General features: G+C 42.0%; 1 protein-coding gene across 1 annotated transcript in view; it reads left to right on the top strand.

The window, feature by feature from the left end:
- The first annotated feature begins 467 nt into the window (after positions 1-467).
- Positions 468-21,847, top strand: part of LOC140730425 (calcium/manganese antiporter SLC30A10-like) — a 28,735-nt gene continuing 7,355 nt past the window's right edge. Inside the window, exons 1-3 of the mRNA XM_073050803.1 lie at positions 468-807; positions 1,445-1,519; positions 7,458-7,697. Of these exons, the coding sequence (XP_072906904.1) occupies positions 498-807; positions 1,445-1,519; positions 7,458-7,697 (625 nt within the window). The 5' untranslated portion in view covers positions 468-497. The remainder of the gene's footprint in view (positions 808-1,444; positions 1,520-7,457; positions 7,698-21,847) is intronic.

Consider the following 21,847-nt stretch of genomic DNA (forward strand, 5'->3'; position numbering starts at 1 on the left):
GCAAACTTCTGAGTGACTCTTAAGACTTCCGTTGGACTCAGTATTACCCCCCTAGACAACTGTAGAGCTTATTTCTGATTGATTATGGTTACACCGGTGTTTTAGATTGAGTTTTGACGATTTGAATGTTTTGTATTAACCATACGTTTGTGCCCTTGTTGAATAAAACGTTTGAAAATAGTAGCATCCGACTCAGCTGATCCATCTATCTTTGCTGGTAAGTTACCTGGTTACGGGGTTTACGTAACACAATGCAAAATCCTAAATTGATACAAACACATCAATAACTGAGTTACACTGGACTTACCGTACAGATCTGAGCTCGTTTGGGCTGCAAAAGACGGCATATTAGCCTCTCGCCTCCACTTACCATCACCACCATGGTCAAGAACTGCCGCATGATTTTCATGCTGGTGATAACAAGCGGCTTCTTCGTGGTGGAGCTTTTGGTAGGATACATAGGCGATTCCATCGCTCTGGTCTCGGACTCCTTCAACATGTTGTCTGACATGATCTCCCTGGGCGTCGGGTTGACCGCGGCCAACGTATCGAAAATCAGGAGGCGCCACAGCAACACGTACGGCTTTGTGCGGGCAGAGGTGGTGGGAGCTCTGGCCAACGCCGTCTTCCTCTCAGCATTGACTTTCACCGTCTTCATCGAGGCGATCATCCGCCTCGTCCATCCGCACAGGATAGAGGATGTCGGCTTGGTGCTGGTCGTCGGGGCTCTCGGGCTGGCCGTGAACGTCGTCGGTCTGATTCTCTTCCAAAACAGTTGCTTCAGAGGAAGGATAAGCACTCAAACAGGTGAATGCGGCTGCCTGGAGGAGTGCTCCAGACAGCCAGCAAATAAACAAACTGCGCCTCACGCCCGCGTTTGTTAATACGAATGGAACATAACCTAACTAGTGTAATAATTATAATAACAAAGGCTGTAATATTTGAATTTTCAGTCCACTTAGGCTTCGACTTAGCCCCGGTGTTGGCCATGCTTTGTCAACATGAAGTCCATTAGGGTGGAACCAATCATTCACAGTATAGGATAGATAGAAAGGTAGATACTTTATTGATCCCAAAGGAAATTACAGTATCACAATAGAATTACAAATATACAAATATTAGAAGGGAAGTAGGAAATTAATAAAAAAGTAAGTTACTTTAAACATAAATTCGAGTTTAAACAGAACTCTAGTAATCCGAGGTTAGTAACAGTATTAAAATAATTAATACCCGGCGTTTGTAACACAATTTGTATATTGTATATCGGCAACGAATAGAAGGTTTGCATTTCTTAATGAGTTGTTAGAATATGACTGTGGTGTTCGTGCCTTTTTGTTTTATTTTGTGTGTATAGTGCCCACTGACGTGATGGCGGTCAATCCGTAGTTTCACATCATTTCCTAAAATGGAATGCATTCATCGATTTATCTTTTTTTGATTGCAGGTAGATTGGCAAATGGCACGCGAGAACAAATAGAGAACAAAGGGTCAACAAATGCTGCGGCTTTAAATGTCCGAGGTAATACAGTTATCTTGTCATAGTCGCCGTGATGATATATCATTATGTTTCTTTTTTTAAATTTTTTTAATGCATTTCTACAACACTACAGATAAGAAAAAAACCCCAAACCAAAATAAAAAAATTAATACAGTGCAAAAATAAATATACAATAATAATATAATACAAAAAAGATAATTGAGAAAGCACCCAAATTGAAGTCATGTAAAGTAAATATCCTCCCCAAGCCCCACAACAAAAAGAAAACTCCAGACCAACCACAACACAATATAGAGAATATAAATCAGGACATTCAAACCCCCAAAACTGTAAATACACTTGAAAACAGAAGATAATAATGCCTACTAACAAAAAAAGAGCTGAAAGTAAGGGACTGAAAAAAAACCTTAATTAAGAGGAAGGTTATGAAAAGTACTCAATAAAAGGTCCCCAGACCTTATGAAACTTTATATCCAAATTAAGAATTGAATAATGAATTTTTTCAAGGTCTAAACAGGACATAATATCATTAAGCCATTGAGCATGCGTGGGTGGGGCAACATCTCTCCATCTAAGGAGGATTAAACGTTTAGCCAGGAGAGAAGCAAAAGATAATATTCGACACTTAGTCGAACTCAAACGTATATCTGTCTCACCCAAAAAACCAAACAGAGCAGTTAAAGGGTTAGGTTCTAAGTGGTGATTCAGAATACAGGATAAAGTTATAAAAACGTCTTTCCAAAATTTCTCTAAGCCAGGACAGGACCAATACATATGAATAAGAGAAGCCTCGCCCCTCTTGCATTTATCACAAAGAGGACTGATATTAGGGTAAAATCGAGATAATTTAGATTTAGACATATGGGCTCTATGAACAATCTTAAACTGTAAAAGGCAATGGCGAGCACAAAGAGAGGTTGAATTAACCAATTTGAGAATCGAGTCCCAAATCTCATCAGATAAAGAGATATTTAAATCATGCTCCCAAGCCATTCTAATTTTATCCATAGGGGCACACCGTAAGAGTGCTAATTTATCACGGATAAATGATATTAAACCTTTACCCAGTGGATTAATAGAAAGAAATAAATCCATAACATTTTTCTCGGGCATTTCAGGGAAGTTAGGAATTAAAGGATTAATAAAGTGTCTAATTTGGAGATATCTAAAAAAAATGGGCATTAGGCAGATTGAACTTAGCAGAGAGCTGTTGAAAAGATGCAAAGCGATTATTGATAAAAAGATCTTCAAAATGTCTAATGCCCTTCCTATACCAATCATAGAATGTTGAATCATACAGAGTAGGTAAAAAAAGGTGATTATGTAAGATAGGACTAGAAAGGGAAAAACCATAAAAACCATAAAATTTCCTAAACTGAGCCCATATTCGCAAAGTGTGTCTAACAAGACATTATGTTTCTTTATTCCAAGTGTTTATCGATCCGCAGTTTAAATAAACACAAGAATCTACATTCATGTTTAGATATCCACTTTACAGGTAATCCTTCCACTGCAATCTTTATTGGACATTTAATGAATTATGAACAATTTGTTGATTTCTCAGGTAATTTTTCAAATATTTAATTCAGGTCCCAACCTTACCTGAAATTCCAAAATTAGGAAACCTCCAAAATCGGATTGTTTTTTTGAGGACTGACATATGACAAATGGAAAATTCCACAAGGTGCTGGAAAGGTTCCCAGGTGATCTCTAAGCAATACAGACAGTTCAGAGAAGTGCCCTCATACATGTTATGAACAGAAGTTAATGAAAAATAGAAAACCACTGCATCAAATGAAAATTAAAGATCTCGATTGTGTATTGAAAGAGTGGATTTGTCAGCGTCAGAGTGAACAAATACCGCTTAATGTAGTGCTTATCATGAAACAAGCAAAGATCTATCACAATGAACTGTTAACTGAAGATTATCATGAACATTCAGCAGGCTGGTTGCAGAAATTTAAGAAAAGGCGCGGCATTACATTTAAAAAAATTTGTGGTGACGAAGTGTCTGCTAGTCATGAAGAAGTAGAAAAATTCATTGATAAGTTTGTCAATGAATGGCTGATTCGGTACATGTGTGTGGTGAACAAGTGAAAGACAAAGACTACTTACCGGTAGCACATAAATTCAGAGTCAGGAATGATGGTGATGCCAAAAAGCCACTGACTGTCCACCTGGGTGGCTGATGTAGTGATAGCTTACCTTTCTGATGATTCAATGTACACATTATTGTTTCATGCCCGATATTATTAATAATATATAAAACTACCTTCAGGCTATATAGATATAAGCTGTATAGGTAATATAAATGGATTTTGTGTTTAGACTTTGGTCCCATCCCCAAGGTATCTCATTATATAGATGCAAATATTCCAAATTCTGAAAAAATCTGAAATCAAGAACACTTCTGGCACCATGCATTTTGGAGAAGGTGTGATCAACCCATATTAGATATGTGGAACATGACATCTTTCACCGTTTAAAAACTACTAGAGTTGAAAGCCAATGATAACTATAAAAATGGTTTAAACTGGAGTTTTAGGCTTTGATGGAATGAAGTTATTTAAATGACCACTATTGAAATAAAAGCCTCAAATTTAGCAAAAAAACCCCGAAAAAGTTGCAGATCTGATACAGAGACAGCAAAAGCTGGAAATACTCAACAGGCCAGATAGCACTGATTTTTCATGTTGATGATTTTCATAAGATTAATCAAAAATCATTGGTCCAATAGAGTAATCCTTTCTCTTTTCCTCGTTTTAAGTGGGGTTAATGAATTGAGCCATAGAATTGGACAACCAGCATTTGTCTCAACAAGTCCATGCTGACTAATGGACGCTCTTCTAGTTTGGTCCCATCTCCCAGCACTTTCTCCATAGCCTTCTACATCCTGGTGATTTTGGTGTTCATCTAGACTAGTGACCCAATGTTCTCAGTGACCCAATTTTAACAGCCCTTTCAGGCAGTCCATTCCAGGTACTTAACATCCTCTGGGTGAAGAAGATCCCTCTTGTATCTCCTGTACATGTCTTCACCCTTACTCTAAATCTATGTCCTCTTGTTTTATCTACCTCTGATATGGGGGAAGGTTTCCAGCAGCCCACTGTATCTGTACCCTTCATAATTTTATATATCGATTATATACCCTCTAAGAGGGCATTTCATTGAAACCTATTGAATATTGAAAAGCCTAGATTGAGTGGATGTGGAGAGGATGTTTCCTGTAGTGGGTGAGTCCCACCAGAGCACAGCCTTAGAATATAGGGACAGAGATGAGGAGGAATTTCTTTAGCCAAAGGGTGGTGAATCTGTGGAATTCATTGCCATGTCCAGCAGTGGAGGGCAAGTCATTGAGTATATTTGAAGTGGTAGTTGATAGAATCTTGATTAGTCAGGGCATCAAATGTGATGGGGAGAAGGCAGGAGAAGGGGTTTGAGAGGGATATTAAATCAGCCATGATGGAATGGTGGAGCAGACTTGATGGGCCAAATGGCCTTATTCTGCTCCTACATCTCTGGTCTTAATACTCAGGGTGTGGTCTTACCAAGGCTCTGTACAATTGCAGCAAGCATTTCTGTACTCCAATTCGCTTGCAGTGAAGGCCAACATACCACTTGCCTTCTTAACTGTCTGCTGCAGCTGCAAGCTTACTTTCCGGTACTGGTACACAAGTGCAGTATACCCAGTTTTTGATGCTTCATCCCTTTCCCCAAATCATCTGAAAATAAAACACTTTCCAAATGTTGTCATCAATGTGAATAACTTCATGTTTATCAGCCATGCATTTGCCCACTCACTCAACCTGTCCAAGTCACACAGAAGTTTCTCTACTTTTCACGAACTCATACAGGCTTATGTGATTTGCAAACCAGTAATATTACACTAATTTTTCTCAGTTACATCTTTCATGCACACTGTATGTTGTGAATAATTGAGATGCAAGCACTGATTTCTGCTGCATCCCACTTGTCACTGCCTTCCATGTGTACTAAGGCCTCTTTATTCCTGTTTTCTTGTTTCTTGTCTGCCTACCAGCTTCCTATTCAGGTCATTATCTAATCCCATGTCCTTTCATTTGGTACACTGATGTCTTATGGGGAACCTTGTGAAAAGCCATCACAGAATATCTATACACACCCCATGAAGTAACAATGCATTATCTGTAATGAGTTAAGTAATGCTCGGCTTGCACTCAAAGTTACACATCTATTACAAAACTATGTCTAAAGGAATCCAAAAATGCAGCTGAACCACATTCTGCTTAGCTGTTACTGTGAGAGTAAGGTTATTGAGCTTTCAAAAAAAAACCATTATCACAGTTTTTCCTTCTAAACTTTGAACTGTTTTTCGTAAGTACTGGCTGTGCTTGTGTTTTATATCATTGCACTTACTGTAAGATTTAACGTGCTTCAACCAGAGCGTATTGGTGTATAATCGTACTTTCATACGGATTACATACCATTTTCCATTCCACATGGACATTAAGTGTTAATGAATTTTCTGCAAATATTTCAAGCTCCCGATAATTCATTCGCCCCTCACTGAAATGTGATTTTACAAGCATAGTTAATCTCCAGTATCACATCCAGGTGGCCCATATTCATCTATGCTGGTGAGATTTGAAAACATGTTTCAGAACTCCGGCTGCTAGTCTGTCAATTTAACCACCTGCATGGCCATAGTTAAATCACCAGAAAATTAAAAGCTATTTCCAATTTTTTAAGCTAGGGGTTCCCAACTTCTTAATGCCATGGACCCCGACCATTAACTGAGGGATTTGTGGAACCCAGGTTGGGGACCGCTGTGAAGTTTAACTCATAACCAAAACCCTCTGTTGAACTCACATTGATTGAAGCAATAGTTGATTCTTCATTCCAGTAACTCACAGATAGCACAGAGATGTTAATTTTAAAATAGGGATAGGTGAGAGCACAGGGAAGAGCAATAAGTATGGAAATGGATCGAACATTCTGTATAACATTGAACATCAGTATCTGAGCTCTTTTTCCAGTGGGATGTGGATTCATGGTTATAGTACTGTGCAAAAGTCTTAGGCACAGGTGGAAAGCTAGGGTGGCAAAGACTTGCACAGCATTGTATTTGTCAACTTGGAACGGAGAGTGAGTTTGTAAACATGGTGGGAGTAAAGGATGTTGGGAATGGCGAAGGTGGAGTGCCACCAGAGGGGTGTGGGGCAGGTGGCAGAGAAGGCGTGCTGCGGCGGGAGGAGGGGGGGTGCGGGTGCAGACACACCCAACTCTGAGACACTAGATAAGGTTATTTGATTCCAAACAATTGGTTTATCGATCATTACAGAATGTCTCTCTGTTGATTCCTGCTCCCTCCACACTCCCTTCCCCTTTCCCAACAAGGATTCTCCTCTCCCTGCCCATTTCACACTCATAGTCCACAATAGAGAACCATATCAGAATCAGGTTTATTATCACTTACATATGTCATGAAATCTGTTTTTTTTTGTGGCAGCATTAAATACATAAAATTACTACTGCACTGTGTAAATGTCTTGGGCACCCTAGCTATATATATATATGTGCCTAAGACTTTTACACAGTACTATGCTTCAAGCAAAGACTAAATTTCAAGCAAAGATGTGCAATCAGACTAGAGGATATCAGTTTAAATATGGATTTAAATGTTGATTTAAAAATATGATGTATGAATAAATTATAAAATGAAATATTTCACTTGAAGCATTTGAGTGCATTTAAATGAAATTTGACGATTAATTGATGATCTGGAGAACTAGAGGAACAAAGTATAATGAATTTAATAGTCATATAATTGAATTTTTCTTCTGTAATACAATTATGTGAAAGCATTTCAGGCTATTTTTAAAGAATGTTAGTCATCATAGATGTACAGAAATCACTGATTAGCATTGGAAGCTGATTTATTTTATGCTCATAAGAGTTAATACATAAATTTATTTTCCAGGTATCTTTCTGCAGGTAATGGGTGATGCATTGGGATCTGTTGTGGTGGTAGTCACTGCCACAATATTTTATGTGCTTCCTCTTGATAAAGATGAACCCTGTAATTGGAAATGCTACGTCGATCCCAGCTTGACAATCATTATGGTCATAATCATTATATCATATGTCTTACCACTTGTAAAAGAAACAGCTGTAATTTTGCTCCAGATGGTGCCCAGAGGGATCGAGCTACGTGATATAGGTAAGATATTGCTTACTATGTAAGATTAGTTAATATATCTCATGGACTGGAAAAGAATTTCCTGACAAAGATATTATCGGAAGTCATTTTTAAATGCTATGATTGAATATTTTGTACAATATTTATGGGGTTAAAATTGGTTGTGCTAATTCAAGAAGATGTTATGATAATATTCTCAATAAACTGCAACATTGGTTGAAAATTATTTGATTCTCCTGTTTCTAGCTATGATTAAATGAAAAGGAAGATGAGATTATGCACATGGCACAACTTCTTTCTTCTAGTTCTGTGCACATGAAATTAATGTAGCCTTGGATGGTTGCTGTGATATATTGCAATTAAGTACAGAATTACAGGAGCATAGCTTTAGTTGATTTCAAATTGCTGTAATGTCCTTTGGTTCAGAAAACATTTAAGAGAATCAGGATATGTCTGGTTATTCATGACCAGCATAACAACTAGATCAATTAGTATTATATTGTCTCTGTATATATCCTTCCTTTTAGGATCAAGGATGACGTGTTTCATACTCCACACTCTGCTGTAGGTGGGGTAGGAGGTGCTTGTTGGGGCAGATGTACAGGTAGACTGGGAGATGATGTATTGTGTGTGTTGGTGTTCTGTAAACATTCTACTAATTGATGCAAGTTTCTTAACATCATACTGAATGTACTACCTGCATTTTGAGCAGTTTTAAGGCAGATCTTCTCATAAGTCATCAGGACATTGCACTTTTACAAGGAGCCTTTGGAAAACTAACTTAAGTTGCTGTCTCTATCTACCTATCGCTGTGATGGAGCTCAGGATTATGTTTGTTTCCAGACTGTGATGTTAGTGATGTACATGGACTGCCAGTGCAGTTGATTGAGTGTAATTAGATCTCAATACCAAGATCGTTGGCCTGAGAGAGGACGCTGATATTGAAACATAGTGGATTTGGATGACTTTGCAAAGGCTGCTTGGTGATGCCTCTCTGGTGCTTTGAGAGCAAACATGAGGAAATCTGCAGGTGCTGGAAATTCAAACAACACACGCAAAATGCTGGTGGAACACAGCAGGCCAGGCAGCATCTATAAGGAGAAGCACTGTTGACGTTTCAGGACTCGGTCCTGACGAAGGGTCTCGGCCCGAAACGTCGACAGTGCTTCTCCTTATAGATGCTGCCTGGCCTGCTGTGTTCCAACAGCATTTTGTGTGTGTTGTTTGGTGCTTTGAGTGTCTATTTTTGTCTCAGAAGTGTAGAAGAAGGCAGGAATCATGGCCAATTGGTAAACTGTAACATTTGAGATAAGTTTCTGGTTTTTATCTTTAAATACTCTTTTCCTCAGACTACATCCTCTTCCTCCCCACTCTGAACCTCACCCACCAGGTTCTCCCTGTGCCTTCCCTTTCTGTTGTTGGATAGTGGCCTGACTGGGATGTTGGTTAGATGATGGAGATTGGTCTAGGTGCATAGTTGCATGTTGTGGCTGTACCTGAGGATGTTGCCGTGAATAATGAGATGGGTATGGTAAACCCACAGAGAGAGGACCAGCTTGAATGGTTCTGAGCAGTAACCTGATTAATATATCAATGCAAATATTGAGACATTGGAATTCTATTGTATTCACTTTGAAACAGTTATGTAGATGAAGCTCTGTGGGTAAATTTTGCTTATTACTGAAAGCAGCAGCACAATGAACAGTAGACCTTGGAAAATTGTCTGATTAGTGGAGTCTCCAACCATATATTAAGGTGAAAGATAGATTTTCTTGCATGTTATGTAATTGAAATAACATACTAAGTGCTTTTGAGGCACATTCTGTTAAAGGTGTTGAGTTATTTATCTTATTTGATGTGAGTATTTTCAGATGTGAGGTCCACATCTAGTGCAAATTGAATCTTCTTAAACTGTGACAGTTTTGCAATCAGATATAAATGAGGCAATATTTGATGCAATGATTTAGCTCATAAATATATCGGGTGCAGTACATTAACTCCTTCATTGAGGCATACTTTTTGAGGAAACCTGATATTTTCATTTCCACTTAATTACTTACAGACAACCATCATAACTATATGGATTTCCTATACCATCAGTCTTCAGAGATCATTTTTAATATTCACTCAAATATTTTTATAATTAAGGTTTAATGCAGCCTTTCTCAACTTTTTTGCCCTGGAGGAACCCTTGAAATAATTTTCAGTCTCAGGGAACGCCTGTGTACAAATTATTATCTCTAAAGCTCTCAGTACATCAGCATGATCAATAAGTTGTAGATATAATAATCCAAAAATAATTGTCAATGGTCTTTTGAGTAGAGGATGAATTTTTAGCCAAATTTTCTTGGAAAAAACATAGTTAAGCTTAGGGGCAACACCAGTGAATCTGCAGATGCTGGAAATAAATAAAAACACAAAATGCTGGCAGAACTCAGCAGGCCAGACAGCATCTATGGGAGGAGGTAGTGACGACGTTTCGGGCCGAAACCCTTCATCAGGAGTGAAGTAACATGGGATGGTTGAGGGGGGATAAGAAGTGGGGGGAGGGATAAAGTAGAGAGCTGGGAAGTGATAGGCTGGAGGGAAATGGGCTAGGGGGAAGGTGGACAATTATGGGAAATAAAAGAGAAAGAAAGGTAGGGCTGGGGAGGGGAGATTATAGTGAGGGGGGAAAAGAGAGAGAAAGAGAACCAGACTAAAATAATAGATAGGGATGGGGGTAAGGAGGGGGGGCAGAGGTATCAACAGAGATCTGTGAGTTGAATGTTCATGCCGGCAGGTAGGAGGCTACCTAGGCGGGAGATAAGGTATTGCTCCATCGACCTGCATGAACATTCAACTCACAGACCTCTGTTGATACCCCTGCCCCCCTCTTACCCCCATCCCTATCTATTATTTTAGTCTGGTTCTCTTTCTCTCTCTTTTTCCCCCCTCACTATAATCTCCCCTCAGCCCTACCTCTCTTTCTCTTTTATTTCCCATAATTCTCCACCTTCCCCCTAGCCCATTTCCCTCCAGCCTATCACTTCCCAGCTCTCTACTTCATCCCTCCCCCCACTTCTTATCCCCCCTCGACCATCCCATGTTACTTCACTCCTGATGAAGGGTTTCGGCCCGAAACGTCGTCACTACCTCCTCCCATAGATGCTGTCTGGCCTGCTGAGTTCTGCCAGCATTTTGTGTTTTTAGTTAAGCTTAGCTTGCCTTTCTTGAACTTACTCTTTCTTTTTCATACATTTTAAAAACTCACAAGGCAAACATAATAAATTACCCAATTCTGGGTCAAACTTGACCTAAGCACATATGGATTTCAATATCAACTGAAATGAGACCATTTCTACCCTTGTTCTTGATGCTTGTTAAACAAGAAAAAACTTGTTCACACATGTAGGAAGTTGAAAACTGCAACAAAATGATTATTGCTTTCCTATGATTAGCAGGATAATCTTCTCTCACAGAAATCAAGAACTTGTGCAGGGGCAGGTCAGTAAATCTCATCTTGAGTGCAAAGTTCTTCCTCTTCCCTCAAAGTCAAGTTCTCAGGCTGAGCAGAAGATTCAGGGAAAAGGTCCCTCTCCCAGTCATACACTTGTTTTGAAAGGGATGAAAAATATTCTTCTCTTTTGTTCTGCTGTTCTTCCAGGTGGGTTTCAATAAGACTTGAGGCTTTCTAATATCCTTCCTCACTCTCAAGCCCAAGCAGCAGAGGAAACTTTTTAACATTTCCTTTTGCAGCATGATTTTACCAAAGTTTCTGTTTCCTTTCAAATTCAAGAATCTTGTTATTTGAAGACAAAACATTTCTCCAGCGCATTGCAAAGACTTGTTCAACAGGTTCATACGATGAAAAATGTCCATTAAGTAGGTTAGTTTCTGCAGCCATTCTTTGTCTTCAAAGCACTTAGCAAAATCTGGCCTACTATTTTCTCAAGATACTCCTGCAATTCACCTTTCAGCTCAAACATCCTGTTAAGAATTCTTCCTCTGCTAAGCCACCGGATTTCTGTACGTAGCAGGAGATTGGTGTGCTCTTTGTCCAGGTTTCATACAGTTTTTTAAACATTCTTAAGTGGACTGGTCTGAAAGCTACTAAATAACCTGCTCCCTGAACCCTTTTAATGATTGTGACTTTATTTTTAAAAGCATTAATCTGTTTGCTTTGAGATTCCAATTGTTGTTTAAATTAATCAGCATTTTTACAGGTCATATGGCTGTGATTTGTAGTTCAGTGTCTTTTCAGTTTTGCTGGAGCCATTGCCACAGACTAGGCACAGTGGAATAGGACAACTCGGTCACCAGTCTATGTAAAACATCATTGTAAAGAGATGGTACTGGCTGATTACTTTAGTCCCGCTCACTGCTTTTGTCTCCAGGATCCAGAAGAGGCTGTTGGACTTCTTCTGACTCAACAGGAGGCAGTGGGTCTCTGCTGTGGTCCTGAGTCTTCTGATCACGGAAGGCGGTCAGTCACCGGTGTGTGTGTGGACCCAGCTGGCGGCTCTCCACCTCAGGACACTACAGAGTTACCTATATAGCAACCACCCTACGGAGATTGCATGCGCTGGAGACTCACGTTCTCCGCCAGGGACGCTGCCTGCAGGAGGGCACGCGGCTTCCAGTGGACAGCGTCAGCCGCACTGCTTTAAGAGAACTGCCTCCTTGCCAAAGCTGTTGAGGGTATGGGGTCTAGTCTCCTGCACCTGTGCGTGGCGGTGCTCTAGCTGAGAGGGAGACTGGTCCTCATCCTGTCACAGTGGTGGTCAGTGGAGCTCAGGGAAGTGATGGGCCAGAAGGGCTTGTCGGAACTGGGTTGCGGGATACCACGTGGGAGAGGGTCCCACATAACGTCAGCCGCCTGCCCACCGTGCCGTTCTGTGATGCTCCAAAACGTTTCTTCTATGGGCTGCTCCTGCACATCTTTCACTTCCTTGCCTTTGTCTACTGGCCAGACTCACCTTGGCGATCTGTTTGATCATCTGCAAGTGGAGGAGATCGCCGGTGGAAACCTGTTTATGCAGAGGTCCTTCCCCTGTACATTGGGGACCTGGCTGGAAGGAGTTACAAAGGGCAGTGCCATTCAATAGGTCTTTAAACAAGTTCACTGTCACCCCGTCCACCTCTCTATTCTGTGGCTGGGAGGAGTCAGTGCACCACGCTTATCTGGAGTGTGAGAGGTTGCTGCCCCTGTTTGAGTATCTAAAGGGGCTGGTGCTCAGGTTCTGGTTACACTTTAGCCCTGCGATCCTCATATACGGGCACTCAGTTCAGAAGTTGGTGGATCGTGAAGAGGATCTCCTGGTCGGTTTGCTCCTGAGCCTGGCCAAGATGACAATTCATGGGACTAGGCAGCGGAAAGTCGAGGCCTCTGCCAGGGCCAAAGGCCTGCCCCTCTTCCGAGGATGCATTTGTGGCCGGCTGTCTTTGGAGAGGGAGCTTGCGGTCACAATGTGTACAGCGGGAGATTTCTGAGAGCACTGGGTCCCCCAGGGATTCGACTGTTTTATAGACAGTAGTAATCATATTTTAATTTGAATTTATTCACGGTCTTGTAAAGACTTAACGTTTGTACTTTGTGTATTTGTTGTGTAAATAAACTTTTATGGTTTTGTAAAAATAAGACGGACTTTTTAGCTGCCCGTTGTTTCACTAGTACAGTGAGGTGACTCAGAAGATTGTAATTCTTCATCATTGTTCGCGGGCCTCGGTCCAGAATCCTGCTCTTCTATCTCACACTTCCTCTTCAAAAATCGCCACACTGAACTGTCGTTAGAATGAAAACTTCCCTCCAATTTTCTACTACACTGTTAGTTTGTTCGCTTCCATAGCTCAGTCAGCGGCGTGTAAGGGGAAGTTGGTGGATGTAATTTGGGAGGGAGAGGCTGACGTCATAGCTCGAGTTGTGTGAGTCCTTTCAATGCTCGTGAAACACACTTCACACTCCACAACAGCCTACTGTCTTCCCCTCCATGCAATACAGTGCTCACCAATTATCAGTCTAGTGTTCTCCTCTTTGTGCATTACAGCACTCACCAATTATCAGCCTACTGTACTCCCCTCCACGCAATACAGCACTCACCAATTATTAGCCTACTGTCCTCCCTTCCGTACAATACAGCACTTACCAATAAAATGCTTGAAGCTGTCATTAAGGAAGAAATAACGAAACATTGAGAAAGGAGTGGTTCCAATGGACAGACACAGTGTGGATTCAGAAAGGGCAGGTCTTTGAGGAGTTCTTTTAGGACATAATGGGTGCAGTGGATAGAGGGGAACAGGTGGATGTTGTATACTTGGATTTCCAGAAGGTGTTCAATAAGGTGCCACACAAGAGGCTTATAAATAAGATACAGATGCATGGAGTTGGAGGAAGTGTATTGGCATGGATAGTGGATTGGTTAACCAATAGAAGGCAGAGAGTTGGTATAAATGGATGTTTCCCCAGTTGGCAGTCAGTGGTGAGTGGGGTGCTGCAGGGGTTGGTGCTGGGCCTGCAGCTGTTTATCATTTACATTGATAATTTGGAAGAGGGGACTGAGTGTGGCATAGCAAAATTTGCTGATGACACTAAACTGAGTGGAAAAGCAAATTATACCAAGGATGTGGAGAGTCTGCAGAAGGATATAGATAGGTTAAGTGAGTGGGCCATGGTCTGGCAAATGGAATACAATGTTCGTAAATGTGAGATCATCCACTTGGAAGGAATAATAGAAGAGCAGATTATTATGTAAATGGTGAAAGATTGCAGCATGCTGTTGTGCAGAGGGACTTGGGAGTGCTTGTTCAGGAATCACAAAAAGTTGGCTTGCAAGTACAACAGGTTATTAAGAAGCCAAATGGAATGTTGGCCTTCATTGCTAGAGGGGTTGAATTCAAGAGCAGGGAGGTCATGCTGCAGCTATACAGGGTACTGGTGAGGCCGCCCCTGGAGTATGTGTACAGTTCTGGTCTCCATACTTGAGAAAGGATATAGTGGCTTTGAACGCAGTGCAGAGGAGATTCACCAGGTTGATTCCAGAGATGAAGGGGTTAACCAATGAGGAGAGATTGAGTCCCCTGGGACTATACTCTCTGGAATTCAGAAGAATGACAGGGGATCTTATAGAAACATATAAAATTTTGAAAGGGATAGGTAAGATAGAAGTAGAAAAGTTGTTTCCATTGGTAGGTGAGACTAGAACTAGGGGACATTGCCTCAAGATTCAGGGGAAAAGATTTAGGACGGAGATGAGGAGAAACTGTTTTTCCAGAGTGTGGTGACTCTGCGGAATTCTCTGCCCAGGGAAGTAGTTGAGGCTTCTTCACTAAATATATTTAAGATACAGTTAGATAGGTTTTTACATAGTAAGGGAATTAAAGGTTATGGGGAAAAGGCAGGTAGATGGAGCTGAGTTTACAGACAGATCAGCCAAGATCTTATTGAATGGCGAGGCAGGCTCAATGGGCCAGATGGCCTACTCCTGCTCCTATTTCTTGTGTTCTACTGTCCTCCCCTCTATGTAATACAGCACTCACCAATTATCAGACTACTGTCCTCCCCTCCGTGTAATGTAGCACTCACCAATTATCAGCCTACTGTCCTCCCCTCTGTGTAATACAGCACTCACCAATTATCAGACTACTGTCCTCCCCTCCGTGTAATACAGTACTCACCAATTATCAGCCTACTGTCCTCCCCTCTGTGTAATGTAGCACTCACCAATTATCAGTCTAATGACCTCCCCTCTGTGTAATGTAGCACTCACCAATTATCAGCCTACTGTCCTCCCCTCTGTGTAATACAGCACTCACCAATTATCAGCCTACTGTCCTCCCCTCTGTGTAATACAGCACTCACCAATTATCAGCCTACTGTCCTCCCCTCTGTGTAATACAGCACTAACCAATTATCAGCCTACTGTCTTCCCCTCTGTGTAATACAGCACTCACCAATTATCAGCCTACTGTCCTCCCCTCTGTGTAATGTAGCACTCACCAATTATCAGCCTGCTGTCCTCCCCTCTGTGTAATACAGCACTCACCAATTATCAGCCTACTGTCCTCCCCTCTGTGTAATACAGCACTCACCAATTATCAGCCTACTGTCCTCCCCTCTGTGTAATGTAGCACTCACCAATTATCAGCCTACTGTCCTCCCCTCTGTGTAATACAGCACTAACCAATTATCAGCCTACTGTCTTCCCCTCTGTGTAATACAGCACTCACCAATTATCAGCCTACTGTCCTCCCCTCTGTGTAATGTAGCACTCACCAATTATCAGCCTACTGTCCTCCCCTCTGTGTAATGTAGCACTCACCAATTATCAGCCTGCTGTCCTCCCCTCTGTGTAATACAGCACTCACCAATTATCAGCCTACTGTCCTCCCCTCTGTGTAATACAGCACTCACCAATTATCAGCCTACTGTCCTCCCCTCTGTGTAATACAGCACTCACCAATTATCAGCCTACTGTCCTCCCCTCTGTGTAATGTAGCACTCACCAATTATCAGCCTACTGTCCTCCCCTCTGTGTAATACAGCACTAACCAATTATCAGCCTACTGTCCTCCCCTCTGTTTAATACAGCACTCACCAATTATCAGCCTACTGTCCTCCCCTCTGTGTAATACAGCATTCACCAATTATCAGCCCACTGTCTTCCCCTCTGTGTAATACAGCACTAACCAATTATCAGCCTACTGTCCTCCCCTCTGTGTAATGTAGCACTCACCAATTATCAGCCTACTGTCTTCCCCTCTGTGTAATGTAGCACTCACCAATTATCAGCCTACTGTCCTCCCCTCTGTGTAATACAGCATTCACCAATTATCAGCCCACTGTCTTCCCCTCTGTGTAATACAGCACTAACCAATTATCAGCCTACTGTCCTCCCCTCTGTGTAATGTAGCACTCACCAATTATCAGCCTACTGTCCTCCCCTCTGTGTAATGTAGCACTCACCAATTATCAGCCTACTGTCCTCCCCTATGTGTAATACAGCACTCACCAATTATCAGCCTACTGTCCTCCCCTCTGTGTAATGTAGCACTAACCAATTATCAGCCTACTGTCCTCCCCTCTGTGTAATACAGCACTCACCAATTATCAGCCTACTGTCCTCCCCTCTGTGTAATGTAGCACTCACCAATTATCAGCCTACTGTCCTCCCCTATGTGTAATACAGCACTCACCAATTATCAGCCTACTGTCCTCCCCTCTGTGTAATGTAGCACTAACCAATTATCAGCCTGCTGTCCTCCCCTCTGTGTAATACAGCACTCACCAATTATCAGCCTACTGTCTTCCCCTCCGTGTAATGTAGCACTCACCAATTATCAGCCTACTGTCCTCCCCTCTGTAATGTAGCACTCACCAATTATCAGCCTACTGTCCTCCCCTATGTGTAATACAGCACTCACCAATTATCAGCCCACTGTCTTCCCCTCTGTGTAATACAGCACTAACCAATTATCAGCCTACTGTCCTCCCCTCTGTGTAATACAGCACTCACCAATTATCAGCCTACTGTCCTCCCCTCTGTGTAATACAGCACTCACCAATTATCAGCCCACTGTCTTCCCCTCTGTGTAATACAGCACTAACCAATTATCAGCCTACTGTCCTCCCCTCTGTGTAATGTAGCACTCACCAATTATTAGCCTACTGTCCTCCCCTATGTGTAATACAGCACTCACCAATTATCAGCCCACTGTCCTCCCCTCTGTGTAATACAGCATTCACCAATTATCAGCCCACTGTCCTCCCCTCTGTGTAATACAGCACTCACCAATTATCAGCCTACTGTCTTCCCCTCTGTGTAATACAGCACTCACCAATTATCAGCCTACTGTCCTCCCCTCTGTGTAATACAGCACTCACCAATTATCAGCCCACTGTCTTCCCCTCTGTGTAATACAGCACTAACCAATTATCAGCCTACTGTCCTCCCCTCTGTGTAATGTAGCACTCACCAATTATCAGCCTACTGTCCTCCCCTCTGTGTAATGTAGCACTCACCAATTATCAGCCTACTGTCCTCCCCTCTGTGTAATGTAGCACTAACCAATTATCAGCCTACTGTCCTCCCCTCTGTGTAATACAGCACTAACCAATTATCAGCCTACTGTCTTCCCCTCTGTGTAATACAGCACTCACCAATTATCAGCCTACTGTCCTCCCCTCTGTAATACAGCACTCACCAATTATCAGCCCACTGTCTTCCCCTCTGTGTAATACAGCACTAACCAATTATCAGCCTACTGTCCTCCCCTCTGTGTAATGTAGCACTCACCAATTATCAGCCTACTGTCCTCCCCTATGTGTAATACAGCACTCACCAATTATCAGCCCACTGTCTTCCCCTCTGTGTAATACAGCACTAACCAATTATCAGCCTACTGTTCTCCCCTCTGTGTAATACAGCACTCACCAATTATCAGCCTACTGTCCTCCCCTCTGTGTAATACAGCACTCACCAATTATCAGCCTACTGTTCTCCCCTCTGTGTAATACAGCACTCACCAATTATCAGCCTACTGTCCTCCCCTCTGTGTAATACAGCACTCACCAATTATCACCCTACTGTCCTCCCCTCTGTGTAATACAGCACTCACCAATTATCAGCCTACTGTCCTCCCCTCTGTGTAATACCGCACTCACCAATTATCAGCCTACTGTCCTCCCCTCTGTAATACAGCACTCACCAATTATCAGCCCATTGTCTTCCCCTCTGTGTAATACAGCACTCACCAATTATCAGCCTACTGTCCTCCCCTCTGTTTAATACATCACACACCAATTATCAGCCTACTGTCCTCCCCTCTGTTTAATACAGCACTAACCAATTATCAGCCTACTGTTCTCCCCTCTGTGTAATACAGCACTCACCAATTATCAGCCTACTGTCCTCCCCTCTGTGTAATACAGCACTCACCAATTATCAGCCTACTGTTCTCCCCTCTGTGTAATACAGCACTCACCAATTATCAGCCTACTGTCCTCCCCTCTGTGTAATACAGCACTCACCAATTATCACCCTACTGTCCTCCCCTCTGTGTAATACAGCACTCACCAATTATCAGCCTACTGTCCTCCCCTCTGTGTAATACCGCACTCACCAATTATCAGCCTACTGTCCTCCCCTCTGTAATACAGCACTCACCAATTATCAGCCCATTGTCTTCCCCTCTGTGTAATACAGCACTCACCAATTATCAGCCTACTGTCCTCCCCTCTGTTTAATACATCACTCACCAATTATCAGCCTACTGTCCTCCCCTCTGTTTAATACATCACTCACCAATTATCAGCCTACTGTCCTCCCCTCTGTTTAATACAGCACTCACCAATTATCAGCCTACTGTCTTCCCCTCTGTGTAATGTAGCACTCACCAATTATCAGCCTACTGTCTTCCCCTCCGTGTAATGTAGCACTCACCAATTATCAGCCTACTGTCTTCCCCTCCGTGTAATGTAGCACTCACCAATTATCAGCCTACTGTCTTCCCCTCCGTGTAATGTAGCACTCACCAATTATCAGCCTACTGTCTTCCCCTCTGTGTAATACAGCACTCACCAATTATCAGCCTACTGTCCTCCCCTCTGTGTAATACAGCACTCACCAATTATCAGCCTACTGTCCTCCCCTCTGTGTAATACAGCACTCACCAATTATCAGCTTACTGTCCTCCCCTCTGTGTAATACAGCACTCACCAATTATCAGCCTACTGTCCTCCCCTCTGTGTAATGTAGCACTCACCAGTTATCTGCCTACTGTCCTCCCCTCTGTGTAATGTAGCACTCACCAATTATCAGCCTACTGACCTCCCCTCTGTGTAATGTAGCACTCACCAATTATCAGCCTACTGTCCTCCGCTCTGTGTAATACAGCACTCACCAATTATCAGCCTACTGTCTTCCCCTCCGTGTAATGTAGCACTCACCAATTATCAGCCTACTGTCCTCCCCTCTGTGTAATGTAGCACTCACCAATTATCAGCCTACTGTCCTCCCCTCTGTGTAATACAGCACTCACCAATTATCAGCCTACTGTCTTCCCCTCTGTGTAATACAGCACTCACCAATTATCAGCCTACTGTCTTCCCCTCTGTGTAATGTAGCACTCACCAATTATCAGCCTACTGTCTTCCCCTCTGTGTAATACAGCACTCACCAATTATCAGCCTACTGTCTTCCCCTCTGTGTAATACAGCACTCACCAATTATCAGCCTACTGTCCTCCCCTCTGTGTAATACAGCACTCACCAATTATCAGCCTACTGTCTTCCCCTCTGTGTAATACAGCACTCACCAATTATCAGCCTACTGTCTTCCCCTCTGTGTAATGTAGCACTCACCAATTATCAGCCTACTGTCTTCCCCTCTGTGTAATACAGCACTCACCAATTATCAGCCTACTGTCTTCCCCTCTGTGTAATACAGCACTCACCAATTATCAGCCTACTGTCTTCCCCTCTGTGTAATACAGCACTCACCAATTATCAGCCTACTGTCTTCCCCTCTGTGTAATACAGCACTCACCAATTATCAGCCTACTGTCTTCCCCTCTGTGTAATACAGCACTCACCAATTATCAGCCTACTGTCCTCCCCTCTGTGTAATGTAGCACTCACCAATTATCAGCCTACTGTCCTCCCCTCTGTGTAATACAGCACTCACCAATTATCAGCCTACTGTCTTCCCCTCTGTGTAATACAGCACTCACCAATTATCAGCCTACTGTCTTCCCCTCTGTGTAATGTAGCACTCACCAATTATCAGCCTACTGTCCTCCCCTCTGTGTAATACAGCACTAACCAATTATCAGCCTACTGTCCTCCCCTCTGTGTAATGTAGCACTCACCAATTATCAGCCTACTGTCCTCCCCTCTGTGTAATACAGCACTCACCAATTATCAGCCTACTGTCCTACCCTCCATGCAGTATAGCGCTCACCAATTATCAACTGCTTCCCCTGTTTTGTGTCAAAGATTGAGAATGGACTCAACCAAATAAACACTGCGCACTGCCATACTGGGCTGAGATTGCTAACGGGGCTGTTCGGTCACTGCCCACCATGGTGAGCATGAGTTCAAAAAACAATGTTTATTTTCATCCTGATCCCTCACAGAACCCCTAGCAATCTCTCACGGAACCCGGATTAGGAAACCCTGGTTCAGTGTATTATACATGAATACTAAAATATATCAAAAAGCCTACATTATTCCTAATCAACGGCTAAGTTGTCACATGCGATGCATTGTACAGTGGGTACATGTGATGCAAAATTTTAATATATCTCAAATAGATTCTGAAGCCATATGATGTGTATTCAAATTCCAGAAAATATTTGATAAAGTCACACATAAAAAACTGCATTTTAAGATTCACTGTGTCAATAACTTAGAATGTTAAGAAATTGGGTGAAGGCTGAGGAACAGCTGCTTGTTAATGAAAATATGTTGGTGTAGGCTTAAGTATTAAACAGAATTCCCAAAGGAATGAGGTTGAAATTCTTAAAGTTCCATTGATTCTTTTAATGTTTGCCATCAAGAAGGCCTGATCACTATTTTTACTCTTCTGCTTGGGTTATTTGGGCTCCTCTTTAGATGCCACTAGAATTAATATATTTGCATGTAAATAGAAGTGGTTGTAAGTAGAACTATGAAAAAATCTGCATCATTGTCAGTAGGCTTTAAAAAAAAATCTATGATAGAAAAGCCTATTGACAATCACTGTCATTTTGTCATTGGGGAAGTGTTGTGGAACTAGAGCTGAATAAGAGTCTGAATCTACAAAAGCAGAAAAGAGAGCAAAACAAATTAATTCTTGGCTAATAGATCTGAACATTACACCAATACTTTTGCTAAAAGAGATTAATGGGTTACAAAAAAGATTCAGTGCCTCTGCATTTAAGTTGTACAGTTAACATGTGAAATGTGGCTGGAGAATATAATTGATGTAGTTTTAAATTGGTTTAATTGAAGTGAATACTGTTTGATATTTCTTTTCTAGAGAGTAAGTATGAAAAGGTTCTGATTTAAATCTTGGTTCTTGTATATGATGAAACTTTGATAACCGGCTGAAAGCATGCATCTACACACAGTTACAGATGATATTTTCATAATACATATCCATTGAGGAAGCTCTTACATACTGTACTTGTTTCAGGTTTCTCTCTTGCTGTTCCTC

Source organism: Hemitrygon akajei, chromosome 7 (genome assembly GCF_048418815.1).
Source record: "Hemitrygon akajei chromosome 7, sHemAka1.3, whole genome shotgun sequence".
In the NCBI taxonomy this organism is placed as follows: Eukaryota; Metazoa; Chordata; class Chondrichthyes; order Myliobatiformes; family Dasyatidae; genus Hemitrygon; species Hemitrygon akajei.